This window comes from Canis lupus, chromosome 15, assembly GCF_003254725.2.
Source record: "Canis lupus dingo isolate Sandy chromosome 15, ASM325472v2, whole genome shotgun sequence".
Classification (NCBI taxonomy): domain Eukaryota; kingdom Metazoa; phylum Chordata; class Mammalia; order Carnivora; family Canidae; genus Canis; species Canis lupus.
This window is the reverse complement of record NC_064257.1, coordinates 35,304,710-35,331,565: the sequence shown is the minus strand read 5'-3', so window position 1 is coordinate 35,331,565 and position 26,856 is coordinate 35,304,710. Positions and strand designations below refer to the sequence as shown.

General features: G+C 38.4%; 1 protein-coding gene across 1 annotated transcript in view; it reads left to right on the top strand.

Annotated features, from left to right (window-relative positions):
• Positions 1-26,856, top strand: part of LOC112654825 (uncharacterized protein C3orf20 homolog) — a 107,561-nt gene that overhangs the window by 45,686 nt on the left and 35,019 nt on the right. Inside the window, exons 3-7 of the mRNA XM_049093932.1 lie at positions 2,600-2,720; positions 5,612-5,746; positions 7,176-7,277; positions 20,660-20,816; positions 24,390-24,615. Coding sequence (XP_048949889.1) covers positions 2,600-2,720; positions 5,612-5,746; positions 7,176-7,277; positions 20,660-20,816; positions 24,390-24,615 — 741 coding nt within the window. The remainder of the gene's footprint in view (positions 1-2,599; positions 2,721-5,611; positions 5,747-7,175; positions 7,278-20,659; positions 20,817-24,389; positions 24,616-26,856) is intronic.

Here is a 26,856-nt window from a genome sequence, read left to right as displayed (position 1 = left end):
CAAAACACTAAGCCTCACGTCTGAGTACTGCCCCTGTGCAGTTTCATCGTGGGCATCATACACCATTCCTTGGGAAAGGATACGGTCTGCCTCAGAACTAAAGCCTCTGAAAGAGAAAAGCCAAAAACAAAAACAAAAAAAACTATCTTCAAAGAGACTTCATTATTTAATCATTAATTATCTTTTAAACCAATCCTCCTCTTGCACATCTGTCATCCCACCAAAGGGGTGTCTTGATGAGAAGGTTCAGCAACCTGTACCAGCAGGAAAATGAATAAAAGGGGGGCATGGCTGGGACCCCTGTTGCCAGGATCCAGTGTGTAAAGAAACACTGGGCCTGTAGGGAGATAACTCCCATCGCAGTGCACCAGTGGACAGTTCGGGTCTCCCCTGAGGCTCCTCCAAGGAGTGAGAACAGCTGACGGCTGGACTGCCCAGGGTGAGTGAAAGGCTGTTCAAGAGAGGAATGCCCTCCATGTGTCCAAGCAGTGGAACTTCTATTCCTGATGTTTGTACTAGGTTGGTTGCTTTGTTCCTCCTGTCCATCTGTTAGACTGCAGGCTTCCTCCTTAAGTCAAAAGCACCCCTTTTATACTATCACCTACTCTGAATCTTTTATTAGATGGTGAACTCCCTTACTGAACTTTGTTTTTTTTCCTTCCTGACTTTACATTAGGCTGCATGTATTCTATTAACCAACATTCCTCAGCCTGTTTCCCCATCTGGAAAATGGACTCATAGCACCCATATGAGTCCATAAGTGAGTCCAATTGTGAGGACTTAATAACAAAAGCCAACACTTCTTGAGAACTTACAAGGTGCCTGGCTCTGTTGAAAGCACTTTACATTATTAATTCATTTAATTCTTACAACAACTCTGTGAAGTAGATGCTGTTGTATTGCCAATTTTAAGACAAGGAAACTGGGCAGCCTGGGTGGCTCAGCAGTTTAGCGCCGCCTTCAGCCCAGGGCATGATCCTGGAGACCTGGGATCGAGTCCCATGTCGGGCTCCCTGCATGGAGCCTGCTTCTGTCTCTGCCTCTCTGTCTCTCATGAATAAATAAAATCTAGGAAAAAAAAAAAAAGACAAGGAAACTAAGCCACAGAAAGGTTAAGAAATCTGTCCAAGCTCACACAATTAGGTAATAGGAGAGCCAAGTTCAACATCATTAACCATCTGGCTCTACACTGTTTTGAAACCATGAAGCAACACTGCCTATTTTTTAAAAAGATTTTATTTATTTGAGAGAGAGAGAGAGAGAGCGCGCGCGCGAGCGCTGGGGGTGGGGGACAGAGGGAGAAGCAGACTTCCTGCTGGGTAGGGAGCCTGACTCGGCTCCATCCCAAGACCCTGGGATCATGACCTGAGCTGAAGGTAGATACCCAACCAAATGAGTCACCTAGGCATCCCAGAAACACTGCCTATTAAAAGGAGATATTTAAGACTTGGCAGATAGTAGGTTCCCAGTAAATATTATTTATCAAAATAATTAATATCATAAGACTGAAAATGCCCTGAGAACAGATTGAGCACCTCATTCCAGGCACCCCTCAATGCCTAACAGTGCCTAGGTGGTGTCTTACATCCAATAATTACCCAATATGTATTTGTTAAATTGAATCCATTTTGTCAGGGCAGGTCAGACTTTAAGCCCCTACTCTGCCAGGTGCTGTGCTGAAAAGAAAGAAGATACAAAGACAACTTAGAAATGAACACATAGTGTGATGCTACTGATCCAGAAAAGCTAATAAAATGCTAGGCTGCACTGATAGACATATAAAGTATAGGGAAGATAAAACTGACACCTCCTGTTCTTCATCACCCAAATCTCATCTTTCCAAATCTGTATGGTTCTTGAATCCATACATGTATTTTCCATCTCTCTCATCCCAGCCCCAGTCCAAGCTACTATCTTCCCTCTGACCTCTGAATTGGTCTCTAGCACCTACTTTGGTTCCTTACCAATCTGTTTGATCATGTCACCTCTTTGCTGTTATGAAACCCTTCTATGACTTTTTGCTCTTAAGATAAAATCCATGGTACAGTGTAGGAAGCCCTGCACATGGCCCCTGGCTGCCAGTCACTCTAGTCTCATTCATACCACTCTAGACTCTAGCTACACTGGCTTTCTTTCAGTCCCCTGAATGCATTATGCCTACCACGTTTCTCATGGCCTTGTGTGTGTGTGTGTATGTATATATATATATATATATATATATATATATATATAAAACCATTTAGAACACATTCATGGGCAAATGTCCACCCCTGATTCAATGAGCCACAGCCAAGATGGTGGTACCACATGATACAATAATCGGCCAGCAGAGCCCATTCCTATGACTGTATAAATGGGGAGTTGCCAAAATAGAAAACAGTGTTTCTCAGAAAGGGGAATCTTGATCATTTGAGCAGATATATATCAACCTTCCCTTCAAGAAAAATACTCAGGTAGAGGCAAGATGACATCCTCCAAAAATATGATGGGAAGGAATCCTTAAAGGCTACGACCTGGTGACTTTCATTGCCTCAGTCAAATCAATGAGTCCATGAATTTTTCTGGTTCTAAATAAGTCACGTTTCTGTCTTTTTTGTAGCCAAATAATATCAATGATGTTTAATCAGGATGGTGGCCTGGTGATCAGCAAAAAAAGAAAAATCGTAAGGGAATGGATGTGGCCTTCAAAGGGAAAACTTGATGATCCAGTTGACATTTGGGTATTATTTTACAATTTATCCTTCTTATATCTATTTCTTATGCCATACCAATAATTTACTTTAAGCTCCTAAAATATACTATCGGGGAAAATAGGATTGAGAGGACTGAATTATTCAGTTTGGGTGTCTATACCAGCCAATTAACCTGACAAATCTTTATTTCAGTTTTTTTAGTTCACTTGCTTCTTTTTTTTTAAGATTTTATTTATTTATTTATTTATTTATTTATTTATTTATTTGAGAAAGAGAGCAAGCATATGCATTTGGGAGTAGAGGGGAAGGACATAGGGAGAGGGAGAAGGAGAGAATCAGACTCCCTCCTGAGCACAGGGCTTGACACAGGGCCTCACATGGGGCTCCACACAGGGCTCAAGTCAGGGCTCAATCATACAACCCATGAGATGACTACCTGAGCTGAAACCAAGAGTCAGACACTTAACCGATTGAGCCACCCAGGTGCCCCTACTTCAGTAGGTTCTTTCTTATGGATTTGTCTTTGCTAAGCAGCAGTTACCTTTTCTTTTAAAGTAGGCTCCATACCCAGCATGGAAGCCAATCCAGGGCTTGAACTCATGACCTTGAGATCAAGACCTGAGCTGAGGTCAAGCATCAGACTGACTGAACCACCCAGGCACCCCAAGCAGTTACTTTAAACAGTAATTTTTAAAAATTATCATTAGATAGTATTTTGTGTATAATATAAAAATATTTTAAAAATAGGACAATATATAATATTCAAAGTGAAAGTCCCCTGAGTCTCACTCTGCAGAATTAGCTTTGTAAATAGCTTAATGTGCATTTTTGTCAGATCCAGGGTCAGAAATTCAGATAATGTAAGAGTGAGCTTACCAATGGGAACTTCTGTGAGCTGGAAAGTAAGTGTCCTCCCTACCCCAAAGGAGACAGCCTTTAGTGAGGGCCAAAGCACTGTTGCCACATGGGAATGTGGGCCTAGGCCTGCTATATTTTATGATTTTTTAAAAGCCATGAATTAAAAAAAAAAAGCCATGAATTAAGATTTTTTTGATGAAAAAAAAAAAAAGATTTTTTTGATGAAATATCCTGATATTTCAAAGTTGGCAATTAATTCAAACTCTAACATGACTAAACCAAATACTTCTGAGATGCCAGTCTGTAACCTCTGTGCAAGAATTTATTGGTTCATAAATAGTTACTTTATGTGTGTGCTGTATTTTGTGTCCAGGGCCACTGCATATGGCTGTGCAGGTGTCCTGTACAACCAACCTTAGAGGTACCAGTTATAAAGAGCTATGCTGCCCAATATGGCAGCCACTAGACACCGTGGCTGTGGTCCCTCAAACTACACTGTAGGTGTAAACTACACACCAGATGTCAAAGACTTAGTATAAAAAACAAGTATGTAAAGTATCTTATTGATAATTTTTATATTAGTTACACATGGAAACATTAATATTTGGATATATTTAGTTTTGAAATGTTTTTTTAAAGTAATTTCACCCACAGGGCACCCAAGTGGCTCAGGGTTGAGTGTCTGCCTTTGGCTCAGGTCGTGATCCCAAGGTCCTGGGATTGAGTCCCACATTGGAGTCCCCGCAGGGAGCCTACTTCTCCCTCTGCCTATGTCTCTGCTTCTCTCTCTGTGCCTCTCATGAATAAATAAATAACATCTTTTTTTTTTTTAAAGTAATTTCACCTCCATTTTACCCTTCAATGTAGTTACCAGAAAATTTAGAATTACTTATGTGGCTCACATTTATGGCTCATGTCATATTTATACTGGACACACTATTGTGTGAAAAGTACCTCCAGGTCTCTGTTCTAGACAGTTTACAAAATCATCCACAGTGGCCATGTATCCTGATTGGATTGCCATTTTTAAAGAAGTACTGCTTAGCTCTGAAAGTAAAGAAAGTAAAGAGTCAGTAGAGAAACTGCTCCAGCAAGCCTGTACATGCAAGTTTCCTGACACTCAGGAGTCAGCTTCCTCATCTAAAAAAAACCAGGATACCTAATAGGATAGATTATTCAGTTCAGATTACCTCAGGCAGAAGCTTCAGGAAGCAGGGGAGTGTAGCTTGTAACCAACCAAAAGTCCATGCATTCTTAGAACAATTAACTACCACGCTTTATCTACAGCAAGCCTTTTAAAAATATGCTTTGCAAATCTGCAGGTGTTCACTTGACCTTTAAAAGTTGTTCATCATTACTTTTCTATCCTTGTCATTTATAAAATCTCTCCAGCTTTAATAAGCTTCCCAGTAATAGTAAGACTTGTAAAACTTCTAAGCCCTTGACAGCCATTAATGACTTTCCTCATCATCAATGGAATTAGATGTTGTCAACTCTATTTTATGAGAGACTGTCTCAAGAGCTAGAATTACAACTCAGAAGTACCTACAAACTGACCCAGAATTTTCTCAATCTAAAGTGAATCTGACTTTCTTTATAAGACATGACCCCATTAATTGCCTTCCTTCCCTCAAGAAGTCATAACAACACACAAATTTGCAACACAAGGAATGCCTGAGTGGCTCAGCAGTTGAGCACCTGCCTTAAGCCCAGGGCAGGGCGTGATCCTGGAGTCCCAGGATCTAGTCCTACATTGGCTCCCTGCATGGAGCCTGCTTCTCTCTCTGCCTATGTCTCTGCACCTGTGTGTGTGTGTGTGTGTGTGTGTGTGTGTGTGTGTGTGATGAATTAATAAATTTAAAAATCTAAAAAAAAAAATTAAAAATAATTTGCAACACAAAACCTAAAACCTATCCCTGACTTAATGGAACCAGAATGAAGCTGTGAACATCGATCTCAAATTTCCTTCCACACGTCATACACATGTCTTAAGATTTCCATTTGAATTATGAGCATGAGAATTCTGTGTAGGAAATGACAATCCTTTATGTTGCCCCCAGGTGAACAAGTTCATTAAAGTGGAGATTTCCGGGCGCTTTGCCATCACCTTGGTCTACCAATGGCATCCTCAAAGTCTAAAGCTATCTCTGGCACCTGTAAAATGCAAGTTTTTTCCTTCATCCTTACCTGAGGAGGTAGGTCCAGAGGTTTTTTAAAACATCTTCATGCCACCACCTCAGTGCAGACCAGAGCAAGAGCAATGCTGACTGATTTTAGATTCTTAACTTTTAGTATTTCCTGGTAATTGCTATAGTAAAGATGTTGGAATCTTGGCTAATTAAAAATCTTGCTAAGGTTGAGGCACCCGGCTGGCTCAATAGGAGGTGTGTCCTACTCTTGACCTCAGGGTTGTGAGTTCAAGCCCTACACTGGGTGTAGAGATTACTTTAATGAATTAATTAAGTTAATTTTTTAAAAATCCTGTCAGAGCTGTTCCTGGACATTACCTGTGAAATAACTGGAATGATGGGAGGTTAGAAAAAGGTAGACTTGCGAGAAAAATGAACACCTAGTTTCTTCTAAGGTCATGATTCCTAAGCTTTGGAGAGAATTAATTTCCTGTCTCTGATTTGGGTGAATTTTTTGCATTTATATAATCTGTGATTTCTATAAATGATGTGAGGTTTTTATATTGTTTCTAACTAAAGTGAGATTCAATTGATTTAAAGTCATTATTTTTTTTTTAAGATTTGTTTATATATTGGGGGAGGAGGGACAAGGGGAGAGGTAGAGAAAGAAAAGCAGACTCCCTGCTGAGTGGGGAGCCCAACTGGGCATGGTCTTTGATTCCAGGACCCCAAGATCATGACCTGAGGTGAAATCAAGAGAAGGACTTAACTGATTGAGCCACCCAGGTACCCCTAGAGTCACTATTTTTAAGCAAAAGTAGCATTCTAAAGACTCTAAGAGATGAGCATTGTAAAAACTATGGCTCAGAATAATGTTTCTTAATAAGCATTTCACACTTGTGCTAAATCTCTGCTGAGGAATTTTAGGCTAAAGCTTTTGTTTGTCAAGTGTTGAGACACTCAAATGTCAGTATCTCTAATTTTACCTAGTTAAAGTATTGAGCTAATTTGACTAACTTTGATCAAACTTTGGAAGGTTTTAAAATTTTGAGTGCATTTATGTGAATGAAACACATATTACACAGCATGTATGAATCTTCAATGAAAGACCTTTAGTTTGGGCAGCCTGGGTAGCTCAGTGGTTTAGCGCCGTATTCAGCCCAGGTCATGATCCTGGAGACCCGGGATCGAGTCCCACGTTGGGCTCCCTGCATGGAGCTTGCTTCTCCCTCTGCCTGTGTCTCTACCTCTCTGTCTCTCTGTTTCTCATGAATAAACAAATAAAATCTTAAAAAAAAAAAAAAAGACGTTTAGTTTTAGGGACAGACATCAAAACTGTGTTACTCTTGGTTATACCGTAGAAATACCATGCTTATTTCAAATATGCTGACGTGGTATAATTTTTGCCACAAATAGTGCTTTTACAGTAAACGATCTTGCCTCCCTGGATTTTTATGACTATGCCATCTGAAAAGAGCTTAATATTCTCTTTCAGCCATTCCCTGATGTCAATCCCATCTCTGCAGAGGCCAGGGAGTTATTCAAGGCCTATAGAGTGAAGGGCAAGCATATGATATCCACAACCCAGGACAAAGATGTAAGTGTGAAATCGTCACTATTTTGATATTACAGGCAAAGGTAATTTTCAGTTTTCATGTTATTCTAGAATTAATGTTCTCTTCCAACATGGTCTGTATTTGTTATAGAGAGCTGAAGGAGCAAGCAATTGCACACAAATGGCCCCATTTATATAATTACTGGAAGGAGCATAGGATGATTTGCTGTTTGTTTGTGTTTAACTTTTTAAAAAATATTTATTTATTTGAGAGAGAGTGTGCACAAGAGAGAGAGAGCACAGAGGGAGAGGGAGAAGCAGGTAGAGCCCAATGTGGGGCTCAATCAGAGGACCCCAAGATCGTGACCCAAGGGGAAGGCAGACGTTCAACCAACTGAGCTACCAGGGCACCTCTGTGTTTAACTTAGCATCTTAGCCATTTTTAAGTGTACACCTCAGTGGCATAAGCTCACAGTTCATATTATTATGCAACTATCACCACCCATTCATCTCTAGAACTTTTCCATTTTGTGAAACTGAAACTCTGTACCTAGTAAACAACAACTCTCCATACCACTCTCTCCCAGCTTCTGGCAACCCCCATTCTACTTTCTAGCTCTATGAATTTTACTGTTGTAGATACCTCATATAAGTAGAATCATACAGTACTTATCCTGTTGTAACTGGCTAATTTCACTTAGCATAATGTTCTCAAAGTCCATTCACACTGTATAAGATGTCAGAATTTTCTTCATTTTTAAAACTGAATAACATTTCACTATATGTATATGCCACATTTTATTTGTCTATTCATCTGTTGATGGGCACTTGGATTCCTTCCATATTTTAGCTATTGTGAATAATGCTGCTAGGAACATGAGTATATAAATATCTCTTTGAGGGGATTCCTGGGTGGCTCAGCGGTTTAGTACCTGCCTTCAGCACAGGGCATGATCCTGAAGTCCCGGGATCGAGTCCCACATCAGGCTTCCTGCATGGAGCCTGCTTCTCCCTTTGCCTATGTCTTTGCCTCTCTCTCTCTGCCTGTGTCTCTCATGAATAAATAAATAAATAAAACCTTTAAATAAATAAATAAATATCTCTTTGAGATCCTACCTTCAATTCTTTTGGATATATTTCCAGAGTGGAATAGCTGGATCATATGGTAATTAGATTTTTAATTTTTCAAGGAGCCACCATACTGTTTTCAATAGCAGCTGCACCATGTGACATTCCCATTTACAGTGCACAAGTGTTCCAATTCTCTATATCCTTCCCAACACTTGTCACTTTCTGTGTTTTTCTTTAAATAGTAGCCATCCTATTGGGTGTGAGGTGGTGTATTTACTTTTTAAAAATTAACTTTATTGATGTATGATTTATTGTTTTATAAAACGTATCCATTTTAAGTGTATAGTTTGATGAGTTTTAACAACTCTATTTAGTGGTTCATGAAATCCTGATTCTAGAAATTCTTGTTTCTCAAGAAGGCATTAATGGCATTTGAGGTGATAATTCTTATTTATTCAGGACCATTGCATTATACATCCTTAGTCCCCACAAACTAAATGCCTATTATGCCATTAGTCAAAAGGCCCATGCACATCTGTGAATACCCCCCAAGAAAGGATGTACTCACTTGTGTTGAGAACTGTTCTATATTGATTATTCCTGGGGGACTATTTGGATATATGGTATAGGGAGATCAACCATAAGATAATTGCAGTGATCTAGCCAAGATATCATGAACTGAACTAAGCTGGCAAGAATAGAACATAGATGAGAGCTCCAAGTTAATTAGGAGGCAAAATTCATAGTATAGTTTTTTGGCTTATGTGTTGAGATGGATAATCAATCACTAAAAAAGATAGAATGAAAACAGGAGAGGGCCAAGAAAACCAACACTTTAGAGGCAGGTTGAGAGGTAGGAGAACCACGTCACTGTGGTGGACATGGTGAGATCCATTTCTTTCCCCTTCCTCCTGTATGCCTCTGTACTACAGGGGTGGGAAAGCTAAAAACTGTATTTCCAGACACCCTTGCAGATTCGATTTCTAAATGCATAGTAAACCCCGTTCATTAGATGTATTCATAAAAGATTTGGAAGATGAAAATAAAGGGCTGCATTTTCCAGCCACAAGCATCACAGACACTGAGACACAATCGTGGCAGCTTCAGGCTCTAATCTCACAGCTTTAGTGCACTGTTCCTGAGCCCCACAGCTCCAGGGGTGATTGTAGGCCACACCTTCCTGATCTGGCAGAGGCAGCAGCTCCCCTAGCTGGTGGGTTGGTGTTCTGGGAACAGCTGGAGATTGCCACTTCTTCTCTTTCGGAGACCTTAGGTAAAGGCTAGAGAGTTTTCTGTTTCTTACAATTGATGACATTCAAAGAAAGTGAGTTTCAAAATGGAGGGAATGGTAATAAGATGAGCCTTTCAGAGAAGCCAAGTGAATGAGAAATAAAAATCAATCATCCATTGGGTTTGTCTTAGGAGGATCAACAGTGATTTCAGCAGGAACCATTTTAGGGTACAAGTTGAAATGGAAACCTACTTATAGAGAGCTGAGGAACAGGTACCTGAAATGTAGAAATTCTTGTCCTATTATTGCTGGCATTTGCTCCTGGTTTGGATTTGTATAGTATGAGAAAAGAGGAGTGGGTGTCCCAAACCTGTGTTTTAGGCCTCTGCTCTCAGGCTTTCCTAGACCAGTTAACTTCTTATGTGTCAAACCACTTACCTTCTCAGTCTGCACTGGAGCAGTTTTCTTATCCCCCAGATGGTAGTAACAGTAGATTCTTCTTTCTCATTGTGACAGACTTAGCAGCATGCCTGTGGTTTGGGTTTGTGGTTGTTCTGGAAGGGAACAATCTGGCAAGCTTGCATTGAGGCTCACATGTATGGGGAACCCAAGTCTTATCTCCCTCTATTTGTTCTGCTAGATCCTTTTGGAGTGCCCCTCCCTCACCATAATTCCCACACCTCCCCTATTCAATGCATATGAGAAGGCCCTTGCTGGTTTCTGTCTCAGATAGAGGAAGGCAAATCCACACTCTCTGGTCCAGGCCTCTATAGCTTCTCTCCCCTCAAGTTGGGTAATCTTCAACTCTTAAGTTGTCAAGGGTGCTTGATGCTATTAAACTGGTGATCATAAAAAAAATAAAAAATAAAATAAACTGGTGATCATTTTTTAGTTACTTAATATAAACTATTTAGAAATGATGCTCTTTGTAAGTTGATTGAAGTGTGCTTACAGTCTTGGTTTTCTAATATAAAAACTTGCTTTTTTCATATGCACGGTCTTTAGTTTCTAGGGAAGGTAGTGTCACAAAATCCCTTTGATGTTCATTGAGTGTGTTAAGTGTAGGAGAAAAGAGTAAATGATAAAATAGCATGTGCTGTTTGATTCCACTTTTGATCAAAGAAAAATATATTCTTATATGTGTATTTTAAAAGACTGGAAAGATGTATGCCTAATTTTTTTATATTGAATAATTATTTTTGAAATAAAAAATTTTTGAAATATGTAAAGTCCCGACAAAGATGAAACAGTACAAGTAATATTAGCAAAAAAAAAAAAATCAGAAAAAAAATATTGCAGCTCTGAAGGTTTGACATCATAATTTATACTCATTTCTGTCATGAAATCTACACTTTCCAAAGACTTAGAATGAGGACACTTTCTCCACAGGGCACAAAAAGCCTTCTTGTGTTACTTTCTTAATAGAGACTGATATGTTTATCTCTCACGTTCACAAATAGCACAAAATAATCAAGAGAGTCCCTTTGTGTAACTTCTCTAAATAACGCCTACAATCAGCAATTTTCCCAGACATCCCCTCCCTTCAAAATAAATATTCAAGATTGTGCAAGCAAGAATATTGAATCATCTTCTCAACTGTGGCAAACTTACTCCTTTTTCAAATCTTCCTGAAAGATGAGTTCTTTTTGTTTTTTAGATGTTTCATGGTTCAGGTTCTTTGAGTTGTATTTCTGAAGAAGAATGGGAGGGCATGAACTTTCAAAGGAGATTCTGTTGTTGTTTAATTTTTATTAATTTGTTGTTCTAATTTCTTTGTTGAATTTCACGTGAATAGTTGATAAGCTAACTCAGTATACCAAAACACCAACAATTGTCAACAAGTATACTATTGAGTTTTCTATTTTTGAAGCTGTACACATAGTTCATAGGCAGATATCTGACACTTTGGGGAATTATTTTTTTCTGTCAGACATTTCTTGCAATCTACTTTCTTTATGCCCTGACATGAAAGGCAAGTGGCTTTCCAGTCCTTTACCTTTCACAGGCTCCTCACCCTACCCAATATGTTTGCAAATTAAGCTAATCTTGACAATTAGAAAATGAGTTGGGAAAATGTATTTAAGATAAAATGAGTGATATGAATCCAATTCAACCAAAAAATCCTAGTAAAGAATGAAATAGAAATGCTACCTTGTAAACAAAGCAGAGGATCACAGGCAAAAAGAGTCAAAAATAAAACAAGACAAAATCAGAGACGGAGACAAACCATAAGAGATTGTTAATCATAGGAAATAAACTGTGGTTGCTGGAGGGGAGGGCGGGAAGGAAGAGGAACTGCATGATAAACATTAAGGAGGGCACATGATATAATGAGCATTGGGTATTATATAAGACTGATGAATCACCAAACTCTACCTCTGAAACTAGTAATACATTATATGTTAATTAATTGAATTTAAATTTTAGAAAAAAAGGAAAAAAAAGAAATGCTACCTTGGGTGATACATAACCTATCTAAAGAATGTCTTGCTGAATGAAACAAAAATATAATAATAATAATCTGAAAGTGCCTATTGCTCCCTCTTCTTCCTTTTTGAGTCTGATTGTAAATAGAGATAAGGAGTCAAGTAGAAATAAAGGTATTTATTTAAAAAAATTTTTTTAAGACTTTATTTATTTATTCATGAGAAACACAGAAAGGAGAGAGAGAGAGACAGAGAGAGGCAGAGACAGGCAGAGAGAGAAGCAGGCTCCATGCAGGGAGCCCGACACGGGATCCATCTTGGGTCTCCAGGATCACACCCCGGGCCGAAGGCAGTGCTAAACCGCTGAGCCGCCCGGGCTGCCCTATTTAAAAATTTTTAAATTGAAGTATAGTTGACATACAGTATTATGTTAGTTTCAGGTGTACAACATAATGATTTGACAATTATATACATTACAAAATGCTCGTCATAAGTGTAGTTATCATGTTACCATACAAAGTTATTACAGTACTATTGACTATATTTCCCATACTGTACTTTTCATCCCTGTGATTTATCTATTTATAACTGGAAGCTTGTACCTCTTGATCACCTTCACCTAAATCAAGGCATTAATTAATCAGGGATAGGCCTCACTAGTAGAGTTGTATTGGAAAAGCTGGATTGTAGGTAGTTTGGACCTGAGACCCCCTAAACCTTCCCCTAAATTGAAGAAAACCCATTAAAGTGTAAGCTGGAAGACCTGAAGAGAGAGAGACATGCCTGTTGGTAGACTTCTCACACATGGATTGGATATACAAGGCAAACTACATAAGAAGTGGTCAGGGAGAGCAGTCAGTGTGGCCCAACGAAGAAAAGTGGTCCAGTGTGGTGGAATTTCACCTGCCCCTCCCTGGCTATGGGAGAGGCACATAGGAAAAAAAGGTGCTGCTTTCTAATGTCTTCCTCATTTGTTTCAGAATCTTTCTGTCAGATTGCTTCAACAAAATCTTTTTCATTTTAGTCATAACAATTGCCTGAACAACAAATTATCTTAAAAACTGTTGAAAAGGTGCCACTTTGGAAAATGTGAGCAGGTTAAGTAACTATCATCTGTTCTTCCACTAGCTACGTTGTGTCTTTACTTGTGAAGAGAACTGTAGGGACGGAAGAAGAAACCAAACATGCCAGCCCTCCTAAGATATCTTGAAGAAAAGAAATGAAGAACCCTCCTTCCATGGAAATCTGAGGAGATAGAGATAAGGTTTTCCCTTAATAAAAAAGACTGGCTGAGTTTCCAAGACCATTAAAGAACAGATAGTCTTTTCAACAAATGATTCTGGGAAAACTGGATATCCATATGCAAAAGAATGGAATTGGATCTCGTTCTTCAATTATAGACCTAAATGTTGGAGCTGAAACTATAAAACTCTTAGAAGAAAACGTAAATGTAAATCTTCCTGATCTTGGCTTTGACAGTGGTTTTCCTAGATACCACACCAAAAGCAAAAGTGAAAAAAATAAAAATAGATTAATGGACTTGATCAAAATTTAAAACATTTATGCTACTAACAATACCACCAGCAAGTGAAAAAATAACTCACAAATGGGAGAAAATGTTTGTAAATCATATGTCTGATAAGGGACTTGTATCCAGAATATATAAAGAACTCTTACAACTCAATAATAAAAAGATAAAGAACTCATTTTTTTAATGAGAAAAAGATCTGGATAGACATGTGTCCAAAGAAGGTATATAAATGGCCAATTAGCCCATGAAAAGATATTCAAAAAAATTAGCCATCAGGGAAATCTGCATTAAAACCAGAATAAAATACCACTTCACACCTATTAGGATGGCTAAAATTAAAAAGACAGATAATAACAATTGTTGGTGAACTTATGGAAAAATTAGAACTCTTATTCCTCACTGCTGATGGGAATGTAAAATGGTGCAGCCACTTTGGAAAACAGCCTCATAGTTATTCAAAAAGTTAAACATGGAGTTATCATATGACTCACCAATTCTTACTCCTTCATAAAGAAATGTAAACATGTCCATGTAAAAATTTGTATATAACAGCATTTTTCACCAGCTTGTAAATGGATAAAGAAAATGTTTTCTAAAAAAAAAAAAAAAAAAAAAAAAAAGAAAAGAAAATGTGTTCTATCCATATAATAGAATAGTATTCAGCCATAAAAAGGATTGAAATACTGATACATGCTGGGTGAATCTTGAAAACATTATGCTAAGTGAAAAAGGAGGTCACAAATGATGACAAATACTATGATTCTATCTGTATGAAATGTCCAAAACAGAAAAATCTTTAGAGGCAGAGGGTAGGTCAGCCTAAGGCTGAAGGGCAGGGAAAAATAGAGGTGACTGCTTATTGAGACAGAGGATTTTTTGGGGGTGGGGAGAACAGTGTACTAAAATTTAGAAAAGTATTCTAAAATTATATTGTAGAAGTGAGGGATCCCTGGGTGGCTCGGCAGTTTAGCACCGCCTTCAGCCCAGGGTGTGATCCTAAGGTACCGGGATCAAGTCCCACCCACATCGGGCTCCCTCCATGGAGCCTGCTTCTCCCTCTGCCTGTGTCTCTGCCCGCCCCCCTCTCCTCTGTGTCTCTCATGAGTAAATAAATAAAATCTTAAAAAAAAATTGTGGAAGTGATTGCACAATTCTGTGCATCTCTGCAAATAATCTAAAAGCCATTGAATTCTACATTTGTAATGGATGCCGTTGTCTGATATGAGTTATATCTCAATAAGGCTGTTTTTTAAAAATCTGGCTGGACACCTTTACTTCCATCTGTATAGCAGAAGAAACTTTAGCAGAAGAAACTTTCTGAGAAGCTTTTTACTGCAAAACACCTAGAACTGAATACATATTAACTAACACAAATTTTAATGTGTTACCAAGTTCACAAGAAAGTAAGGGATATTGTCTTATTATTTAATAATTCATACATGTGAAATAAAGTTATAGTGAAAGCAAGAGAACAAAAATACCAAAATAAAAATAGGGCAAACACTTTCCCTTGTGGGGAGGAAGGGAATACAAGGGAGGATGGGTGCATAGAGAACTAAAGTTTAATTGTATTGACAATGTTCTGTTTATTTAGCTGGGTAGTAGGTACACGAGAGTTCCTTTTGTCATTCTTTATACATTATTCTCTAAATTTTATTTTTAAAACACACATATACCCTTGAAAACATGACATTCCTATGCACAGAAAAATCAAAAGTAAAAATATAGAGTGAATTTAATAAAAATCCAGTAAAATACCTATATTCAGGATTCAGTCAATTTAAATCACTTCCTAGAAATTTGAAGTTCATCAATACTTGACCCAAAGCAGCAGCTATACCTCATTTCCAAAAAAGCTTCAGGGAATATGATCAATTTGACTTTGTCGGAATTAAAATCTTTGAGAGATACCAGTAAGAAAATGAAAAGGCAAGCCACAGGCAGAAAATATGTATAATATCCACATCTGACACAGGACTTGTATCCAGAGTATATAAAGAACTCCTACAACTCAATTAAAAGGCAATCCAATAAAAAATATGCAATAGATTTGAACAAACGTGTTGCGAAATAAGGTATAAATGACCAAAAAGCACGCAGAAAGACGTTCAACATCTCCAGTCCTCAGGGAAATGCAAATTATAACTATAATGAGTTAACATCTCATGCCCCTTAGAATAGCTATAAATGAGGGGCACCTGGGTGGCTCAGTGGTTGAATGTCTGCCTTCAGCTCAGGTCATGATACCAGGGTCCCAGGATCAGGTCCCGCTTCAGGCTTCCCATGGGGAGCCCGCTTCTCCCTCTACCTGTGTCTCTGCCTCTCTCTCTCTGTATCTCTCATGAATAAATATATAAAATCTTAAAAAAAAAAAAAGGAATGGCTATGAATAAAAGATTGATAATACCATGTGCTAGCAAGGGCATGAAACAACCAGAACTTTCATACACTGCTGGAGGAAGTGTAAAATGGTATAGCCAATATGGAAGAATTTTAGCACTTTATAAAGTCAAAATTATACTTAATTGCTGTGTGACCCAGCAATTCCATTCCTAGGTATTTATTTACTCAAGGACAGTCACCTATTTTCACATAAAGACTTCTACATGAATGTTTGTAGCATCTTTATGCATAATTTAAAAAAACTGGGAACAACCCAAACATGCGTCAACTGGTTAATGGTTATTCCATATAATACAATGGAATATCACTAATAAAAAGGAATGAGCAACTGATACACAAAACAGATGAATCTTAAAAACGTTATGCTGAGGGCAGCCCAGGTGGCTCAGTGGTTTAGTGCCACCTTCAGCCCAGGGCCTGATCCTGGGGACCCGGGATAGGGTCCCGCGTCAGGCTCCCTGCGTGGAGCCTGCTACTCCCTCTGCCTGTGTCTCTGCCTCTCTCTCTCTCTCTCTGTCTCTTGTGAATAAATAAATAAAATCTTTAAAAAAACCCACACATTATGCTGAGCAAAAGAAGCCAGAAATGAAAGAGCACACACTATCTGATTCCAGCTATGTGAAACTCGAAGACTCTTTGGGTCCAGGGGGAGTTGCTTGCCAAGGGCAAGGAGAGAAATTTGGAAGATGTTGGAAATACTCTAGATTTTTATTTTGGTGGTATTCACAAGGCTATACATTTGTCAAAACTCATTAAACAATACACTTTAATGGATGCTGTTTATTATATGTAAATTGTACCTAAAAAAAAAAAAAGACTTCAAAAAAGAGGCAGGTTCAGCACAGGTCAGAAGGAGAGATCTGTAGAAGAGTCACACTTTGAGCATCAAATGGATATAACAAGGGCCATGAATTTGAGAGGACTGGGATATGTTCCCAAATCATCCAATTATGAGCTCCTACTCTTTGAAGCAGCATGGAAAGGGAAAATGCAAAGGGCTTTTTCATGTTATTTTATTCATTTTTATCACCTATTTGTTCTTCTTGCTCAGTCTGTTAATTATACAAACTCAAAAAAATAATTCCTACAGAGTCTATGTTCCTGTGGGAGAGACAGGATGTTTCAAAAATTTTTAGATTCATGTATTACCACTTTGGTAATACATTTACTTTTCATTTGAAAAAAAACACTTCTTTCTCCTTTCGCTTTTATATTTTCAAGAACTTCTTACAGATGTTGGTCATGCCTGTGAACTATCTCATTTCATCAACTCCATATACAGTCTTTCCTTGTTAGCAAATTCTGCTTTTTAGCAACTCTTGGATAATTTTGTCAATTTCATTCTATTAAAAGAAAATATCTAGAGAAATTTGCTTCGGTTTTGATTAACCGACTCAGTAAACACGTGATGGAGAGAGGCTTTTAAAAGCAAGGAACCAGGGGATCCCTGGGTGGCTCAGCAGTTTGGTGTCTGCCTTTGGCCCAGGGCGTGATCCTGGAATCCCACATTGGGCTCCCTGCATGGAGCCTGCTTCTCCCTCTGCCATAACCTGCCTCTCTCTGTGTGTCTCTCATGAATAAATAAATAAAAATCTTTTTAAAAAAATAATAAAATAAAAGCAAGGAACCAGTGTGGAGGGTTTCAATATCTAGGAAATTTTTGTGAGTAGAAAAGTGCAATCACTTTGGTTTCGAAATTAATATTTATTTTATTGAAGTGACCGATTTAAAAACTCAGTTTGGGGGCACCTGGGTGGCACGTCTCAGGTCATGATCCCAGGGTCCTGGGATCAGTTCAGATTGTTTTAGGTCCACTAAAAATGTATTTATTTTATCTATAGACTCTAATAAGGTAACAGTTGCCTTTACCTTTCCTTGATTAATGTTTGATTAACTCAAATTTAACTGACTGTATCTCCATAAACAGACTCACATACAACTTAATGAATAACAACCTCATATATTTTTAAAGTGTGTTTTTATTTTTAATATATTTTGCTCCCCTTTAAGTACCTCACATGCATATTTACAACCCTCGCAAAATATTCTCAAGTTATTAATTTTTGTAAAGCAAATAAATTGGAGAAATCTCAAGTTCTCTTAAATACTCCAATTACTTTTTGAACTTAGTCAAATGATCTTACACCTTAAAGCTTAATAATCAGAAGTCTAAAATCAGTTGATTCAATTTAAATTGAAAGCCCAAGTGTAATCTCTCAGATTCTCTAATTTACCAAAATCTCTTTAATATTTCAAACATAACAAATACATAAGATTATCTCAATGATTCAAAATTCATTAATACACATTAAAGTTCTAACATTGTCAGATTAATTTATTTCTCTATTTGAGTTCTAAATTTTTCTAGGGATTCTTTATCAGATTTTTGAGTCTGAGACTCAGTGCCTAGGATATATATTTTTGGGTAATTTTTATCAACATCTTGGATGGGTTCTCAGTCCCTTTCAGAGTCATTATAACAAGAGAGTTTAAATGCAAGCCCTTCTGATAGGATTGATTTTCCCAGGTTCAAATTAAAATTTCAACTTTATGTCTGATTTTTGTAAACCAAATTTCTTAAAATTCTTGCTATCCACTTCATTAATGTCTTCATGGGTCATTCAACTCTGTACTTTCTTCAGATTGTTTCTGGGTTCTGCTCATCTCTTATATCTTCATCAGGCTCTGTCATAACACCCAATTGGATAACGAGTTTATATATGTGCACCTTTTGTATGTAAATATGAAAATGTCCATATAATTATGTATACTTAATGAATAACACTGAATTATCAACAATTTTCCTAGTCACATAAGCTCATCCAAACTTAAGTAACCACTCTATTATGAAAAGATCATGTGTACTGCTCACTACATGTATTTTAAAGTCTAATATCTTCATGATGTACTTTTTTGAAACTTTCTTCTGCTAAGTAGAAACTCAACATTTTGAGTGTTAAACTTGCTGCTTAAGCTTTTTTTTAACACTATGTGCTTATATCTAAGTAGCCCTTGTGCTATATTATAATTGTTTTGGTTTTGTTTTAATATAGTTGACATACAATGTTACATTATTTTCAGGGTACAGCATAGTGATTGAACTTCTCTATACCTTATGCTATGCTCAACACAAGTGTAGCTACCATCTGTTACCATACAACACTATGACAATTCATTTACTATATTCCTTATTCTGTACCTTTTATTCTCATGACTTATGCATTGCGTAACTGAAAGCCTATATCTCCCATTTCTCTTCACCCATTTTGCCCCTTTCTCCACCCCCATCTCTCTGGCAACCATAACCATTAGTTTGTCTGATATATAGGTCTGATTCTACTTTTTGTTTGTTTATTCATTTGTTTTCTTTTTAAACTTCATATATAAGTGAAATCGTATGGTATTTGTCTTTCTCTGTCCGACTTATTTCACTTAGCATAGTACTTCCTAGGTCCATTCATGTTTTGCAAATGGAAAGATCTCATCCTTTTTTTATGGCTTCATAATATCCCATTATGAATAGTGTATCTTCCTTATCCATCCATCTGTTGATGGATCCTTAGGTTGCATTCATATCTTGGCTATTGTAAATAATGCTACAATAAACATAGGGTTGCATATATCTTTTTGAATCGGTGTTTGCCACGTGGCACATTCTGATAAGAGATGAAACAATTACTCAGAGTCCAGTATCTTGGAACAAAGAGAGGCCCAAAAAGGCTTCACCATCAGGCACCGCCAAGAAGAACAGGTGCCGAGGGGAAGCCCCGAGTCCAGTTGGGTCTCGGGTTTATTATTGTAGAATGTAAAATAAGCGGAAGCAAGGAAGGAAAAACAGCTCAAGAAACCAATCACATGAGGGGCAGCAGGGACCTGCCTATGTGACTGTCCACACAGGTCTCAAAGGAGCATTAACTAAGGGCCAGCAGGGGATGGGAGAACTGACCTCAGCAAGCCTGTCTATCCACCAACATTGCTGTTTTCATCATGTACTCTTTTCGGTATGGACCGATGGCAGGGATAATTGCCTTTTGCTACATGCATAAAGTTGTTGCATTATGCATATCCCTGTAATTGTTTCTCTTACCCACTGAGGTCTTGCTCTCCCTTCATTTTCTTTGGGCAAATACCCAGTAGTGGAATCATTGGATCATATGGTATTTCTAATTTTAATTGTAATTAAATCTAGTGTAATCTAGTTTTTCCACAGACTGTGAGCTCCTTGAGGATAGGGAGCATGGCTTTTTCTCATTTTTTGTTGTGGTAAAATATACATCATACAAAATTGACCATTTTAGCCATTTTTAAATGCATAATTCAGTGGCATTAAGTATACTCACAAGGGGACGTGACTTTTGGGCAGCCTGGGTGGTTCAGTGGTTTAGTGCCGTCTTCAGCCCAGGGCCTGATCCTGGAGACTTGGGATCGAGTCCCATGTCAAGCTCCTGCATGGAGCCTGCTTCTCCCTCTGCCTCTGTCTCTGTCTCTGTCTCTCTCTCTCTCTGTGTCTCTCATGAATAAATAAATAAATAATCTTTTAAAAAATTTTAAAAAGGGGGACATGACTTTTATATATATCGGTAGTCTCAGTTTCTGGCAAAGTACCTGGCCCATAAAGGGGCCTGATAACCTGATAAGCATTTGTTGGACAAGCTACTGATTGAATGAGTAAGTAAATAAATGAATGAGTTGATGTTTTATAACTATATATTAAATAATCTATATGAATTAATATGTATATATATAATTTCCTATTTTGAAGCCAAGTTTAACAGACAGAATGAAAATGGCCACATTTGATCCTAAAATGGACATAAACCCTATGTCTGACATCGCAACAGGTATTAAATTAAGAAGACTACAGAAGAAGGTCAAGCACATCCTATTTCACTGGCTGTATTACTACAGATTTGCATTGGGTCAGTTATGGAATCCATTTTATTGTTCCATATAACCTGTTCCCATCATTCAGACTTCCAGAAGATCAACATTCGAATGCTTCTTCCTTCCAAAGTTCCCAAGGTAGTGAGTTTGTAAACTGTGAAGCAGTATACATATAGATTCTTATCATGAATCTAGGTGATTAGCCATAGCAAAAATATCTAAGGAAATGACTTTAATTTCATTTCCTTTCTCTTTTTGGAGAAGATAATCAGTTGGAACACTTATGCGTTTTCATAAGGGAAGGTACTTTCATATTCATATTTCAGATCAGAAAATACTCTTACCCTTCAACCACCATGGTTCAGTCTCTGCATCAAAACCTCAGTCCTTGCTAATGCCTTTTGTTCATTTGCCGTGTTGAGAAGAAACCTATGTACTCCATTAGAATGTGCTATTGCAATGTCAGCTCACAGCTCATGTTTGATTATAGAGCCCATCAGTTTCAGGTCATGGCTGATTCTCATATTCACAGTTTCTATAAAGTCTCCACACACACTGAATTAGTCAATATTGAACCAGAGCTCCTAGGAGAAATGCAGGGTGAAGTTCCTCTGAGCCTCTGGTCACAGTATTTTTGTCAACCTATAAATACATAACTTTATTTTATGTGTTTCTGTCTGAAGACATCTTTTTTAATTTTTTTATTATTTTTTAATAAAATAATTTTTTATTGGTGTTCAATTTACCAACATACAGAATAACACCCAGTGCTCATCCCGTCAAGTGTCCCCCTCAGTGCCTGTCACCCATTCACCCCCACCCCCTGCCCTCCTCCCCTTCCACCACCCCTAGTTCGTTTCCCAGAGTTAGGAGTCTTTATGTTCTGTCTCCCTTACTGATATTTCCCACACATTTCTTCTCCCTTCCCTTCTATTCCCTTTCACTATTGTTTATATTCCCCAAATGAATGAGAACATACACTGTTTGTCCTTCGCTGATTGACTTACTTCACTCAGCATAATACCTTCCAGTTCCATCCACGTTGAAGCAAATGGTGGGTATTTGTCGTTTCTAATGGCTGAGTAATATTCCATTGTATACATAAACCACATCTTCTTTATCCATTCATCTTTCTTTTTTTTTTTTATCCATTCATCTTTCGATGGACACCTAGGCTCCTTCCACAGTTTGGCTATTGTGGACATTGCTGCTATAAACATCGGGGTGCAGGTGTCCCGGCGTTTCATTGCATCTGAATCTTTGTCATCAAGACAGTGTGGTACTGGCACAAAAGCAGACACATAGATCAATGGAACAGAATAGAGAACCCAGAAGTGGACCCTGAACTTTATGGTCAACTAATATTCGATAAAGGAGGAAAGACTATCCATTGGAAGAAAGACAGTCTCTTCAATAAATGGTGCTGGGAAAATTGGACATCCACATGCAGAAGAATGAAACTAGACCATTCTCTTACACCATACACAAAGATAAACTCAAAATGGATGAAAGATCTAAATGTGAGACAAGATTCCATCAAAATCCTAGAGGAGAACACAGGCAACACCCTTTTTGAACTCGGCCACAGTAACTTCTTGCAAGATACATCCACGAAGACAAAAGAAACAAAAGCAAAAATGAACTATTGGGACTTCATCAAGATAAGAAGCTTTTGCACAGCAAAGGATACAGTCAACAAAACTAAAAGACAACCTACAGAATGGGAGAAGATATTTGCAAATGACGTATCAGATAAAGGGCTAGTTTCCAAGATCTATAAAGAACTTCTTAAACTCAACACCAAAGAAACAAACCAATCATGAAATGGGCAAAAGACATGAACAGAAATCTCACAGAGGAAGACATAGACATGGCCAACATGCACATGAGAAAATGCTCTGCATCACTTGCCATCAGGGAAATACAAATCAAAACCACAATGAGATACCACCTCACACCAGTGAGAATGGGGAAAATTAACAAGGCAGGAAACGACAAATGTTGGAGAGGATGCAGAGAAAAGGGAACCCTCTTACACTGTTGGTGGGAATGTGAACTGGTGCAGCCACTCTGGAAAACTGTGTGGAGGTTCCTCAGAGTTAAAAATAGACCTGCCCTATGACCCAGCAATTGCACTGTTGGGGATTTACCCCAAAGATTCAGATGCAATGAAGACATCTTTTTTTATATATATTGTTAACACATTAACATTGAACTGATGGCCAATAGCACTATAACTCATGCTTGAACTAAGCCTATTTAACACCTGTATTTTCTCTGTACGGACCTTCACAGCCTTCTTGCACTTTGGGATGCTAGACAGCACTTCAGCACTACACTTGAAGTCCATTTTATTTTATTTTATTTAACATTTTTTATTTTTTACTTATTTATGATAGTCACACACAGAGAGAGAGAGAGAGAGAGAGAGAGAGGCAGAGACATAGGCAGAGGGAGAAGCAGGCTCCATGCACCAGGAGCCTGACGTGGGATTCGATCCCGGGTCTCCAGGATCGCGCCCTGGGCCAAAGGCAGGCGCCAAACCGCTGTGCCACCCAGGGGTCCCTTGAAGTCCATTTTAAACAGCAAAATCACCAACAAACAGCACAAAGATGCAAAAATTTTGGCACTGAATAGACCACGTTAAGGACACTTGCATATAGCATGAGAGTGGAAGCAAGAAGACAGAGCATCTCCTTGTTCAACCTCAACTGGGAAAATGCAAGTTGCCACTTAAATTTTTCATAGCTCCACACATCTACAAGTGACCATGGAAGTGCTGCAGATATTGACTTAGGGTTACAAATAAACTGTAGTGAATAGGCAAATTCACAAGAACAGAATCTGCAAATAATCTCCAAAAAAGCAAGCTTCTCCACTTGAGGAAGTAATTTGCTACTCATTATGGCATACTGTAGAGTATTCCAAAGGATTTGCCACAGATGTTTTTACACAAGAACTAAGAAATGGAAATCCTTAGTCCTCCAGGCAGTGACTAAGTAGGGGTGATTGAATCCCTAGGATAGTTGATTCCACCTGCAAGCAGCCTAGTGTGCCATACCAATACATCATATTTTCTTTTTTTATATCAGATTTTCTATGATAAGAATCTGTATGTATAGGGGTTGACAGTTTACAGTTTCTATGTGATTGAAGAAAAAAAAAAGGCTAGGAAGCATTGATCTGTTGCATGGTCAAAGCACAGTCTTCAGAGTTAAACAGACCGGTTCAAAGCCTGGTTCTGCCTCGTTCTAGCTGAGTGATCATGGACTTGTCTGTGATATCATGAAAATAAGAGTACTCACCTCAGGAGGGCACTTACTTCAGTTGGATAATTCATTTAAAGTGTTTGGCACATTACCTGGCATAAGATAAGCACAGACAATCAAACTCCCATGGATTAGATTTGTTGATAACCTAGAAATTTTCCATATAGATGCTATGTATCCTCCAGGCAACCAAGAATTGCACTTAAAATAAGGAGAACCAATAGAAAGGCACTTCTGAAAATCCAGATTAGTGCAGCCAACTTAACCCATACGGCTCAATCTATAGATACCATGGTCCACCAAAGGTTTTCAGTGATGAATATTCTGTTTACATTTCAGGAATAGAATCCCTACACATAGGCAAAATGCCCAACGTTCCAAAAAAAGTGATCAGGAAACAAAAAGTCTCATCAGCAAGATTTCCTCTGCAACAAAGTGCAGAGGGAAAAGATGAGAATAAGGAGTATCCTCGATACCGGAATACCTTCCTAAAACTGAAAGGTGTCTTTAATCCTGTGCCTCTCTTTCACATCCAGAAGACCCCAGTCAGAGATCAGTCCTTCAGGTACCAGCCTCATTTGTCTTAATAATTCCTAGTACAGTTTATATTTGAAAGAGCTTCAGACGGATGTCTCATCCAGTTCTCCTCCAAATGCTGAGCAAGACGTGTGACGTTGCTTCACACAAGACTTCTTTTTTTTTTAGCTTTTTTATTTTATTTTTTTTTTAATTTTTTTATTTATTTATGATAGTCACGAGAGAGAGAGAGAGGCAGAGACATAGGCAGAGGGAGAAGCAGGCTCCATGCACCGGGAGCCTGATGTGGGATTCGATCCCGGGTCTCCAGGATCGCGCCCTGGGCCAAAGGCAGGCGCCAAACCGCTGCGCCACCCAGGGATCCCCACACAAGACTTCTAAGTAGGGTGGGCTAAGGTGTTGCCACTTATGTGCTACCAATGAAATATTTTTCCTAAAAGTGGGACAAATTTATATGCCTAGATTCAAGCATGTGAATTCTCCCCACCCTGCTTCCTAAGAGGAATTCGAATCAAGAATCAGGAATCAGATTTAGTTTGTTTTCATCTCTTTGGCGAGCACATATTTGAAACCTGACCATATGTTTGGGCTGAAGTACTCCTGACTCTGGTAACAGTAAGTGAGGGCCAGGAGTTATGCTTCCCTTGCCTTCTCCCACAGTTCTCCTGAGAAAAAAGTGCCCTTGTTTTCTTTACCAGCATAAAAAGCCAAGTTCTCTATGCATTTGTATCTCTGAGACAAGTTACCAAACAGAGATGCTTCCCACCTCAAGTGGAAAAGGCCCAGATGTCACCTCCATCCAGGTCTGGGTGGCAGAGGGTAGTGTAGTGGGTATCCAAGGGGTAGGTTGTCTCTACACTGGAATCTACACAGGGTGGCAGCCTTAGGAAGCTGCAAAAGAAGCTTTGCCCCCTCTCACCACTAGTACTACAGGCCAGTTGGGCAGACATCTGCTAAGACCCCTAGGAACAGAGAATCTCTAAAGCTCCCAATCCTAATACTGCTTCAGCAACATTATTGAAAACAGTAAATTTAAACAAAAGTGGCAAATGCCATAAAGGAAATGTTTCTTGTATTTAAAGCATAGGCAGGGGTGCCTAAGTGGTTCAGTTTTTAAGTGTCTGCCTTTGGCTCAGGTCATAGTCCTGGGATCCAGCCTCACATCCCGAGCAGGAAGCCTGCTTTTCTCTGTCTCCCTCTGCCCCTTCCCCTGCTCATGCTCTGTCTCTCTCTCTCTCTCTAAAATAAATAAACAAAATCTTTTAAAAAAGAATAAAGCATTGGCAGCAGACTTTATAAATGCCACTAAACAAGCAGTCCTATCAGATACCTGGTCACAAAATGAATTCATTCAACCAAAAACTGTCATTGCTGCCTACAGGCATGTGGGCAATCAGTTAGCAATACAAAGACTTGGTCCCTGTCCTCTGAAGACTTCAAAGTATTCATGTATACCATTAATCAATGGAAACTAAGAAAGAAAGCAGAGAGATAGAATGCTGAAGGAATTTTATGGAAGGAGAGATTTTTTTTAGAAAGGATTTTTTCCAGGAGCCTTTGAATAGGGTCTGGAATGACTGGGAGAACTGGGATATGCAAGTAGGGAGAGATGATACCCCAGGGGGCAAGATGTGTAATAAGGATGGTGATGGTACTAATAACGTCAAGGATGGTTAACATCTATTGAATGTTCCCTATACACTCAGTACCATGCAAAACACTGTACTTGCAGGATTTAATTTAATCCTCATGACACAACTCAGGAGTACAATTATAATTAATCCCATGCTGCCCTCTCCACCCCACAAAGACACAGCTAGTGAGCAGAGCAGGGATTTAAGCAAAGGCATATAGAGGGGACAGTGCAGGCAAATTGGAGGAATGCTGAGCAGTTGGGTTTTGCTGGTGCTTAGGATATGGAAGATAGGATAAGCAGGATTGGGGCCAGATCATGGGTCCAAGTAGCAAAATTAATCAAATCCTTTAAAATTCATAGTGATGCAGCAAGCAAACACTGTGTAAGGTAGGCCTAAGACATTTATTCAGACTTTTAAATTTCCTGTGAGAAGTGAAAACCCAGTCATTTCACATTTGTATAATTATCTAATAATAATGTAGAATTATCTTTATGGCTTGGTTATATGTTGCAATGACATCTGAAGAGATTGATATTAATTCAATCAGGGCTCCATTTATTTCTATAAAAACTTAATGGAAAATTTTATTTTATTTTTAATGGAAACTTTTAAATCTGCAATTGTACTCTAAA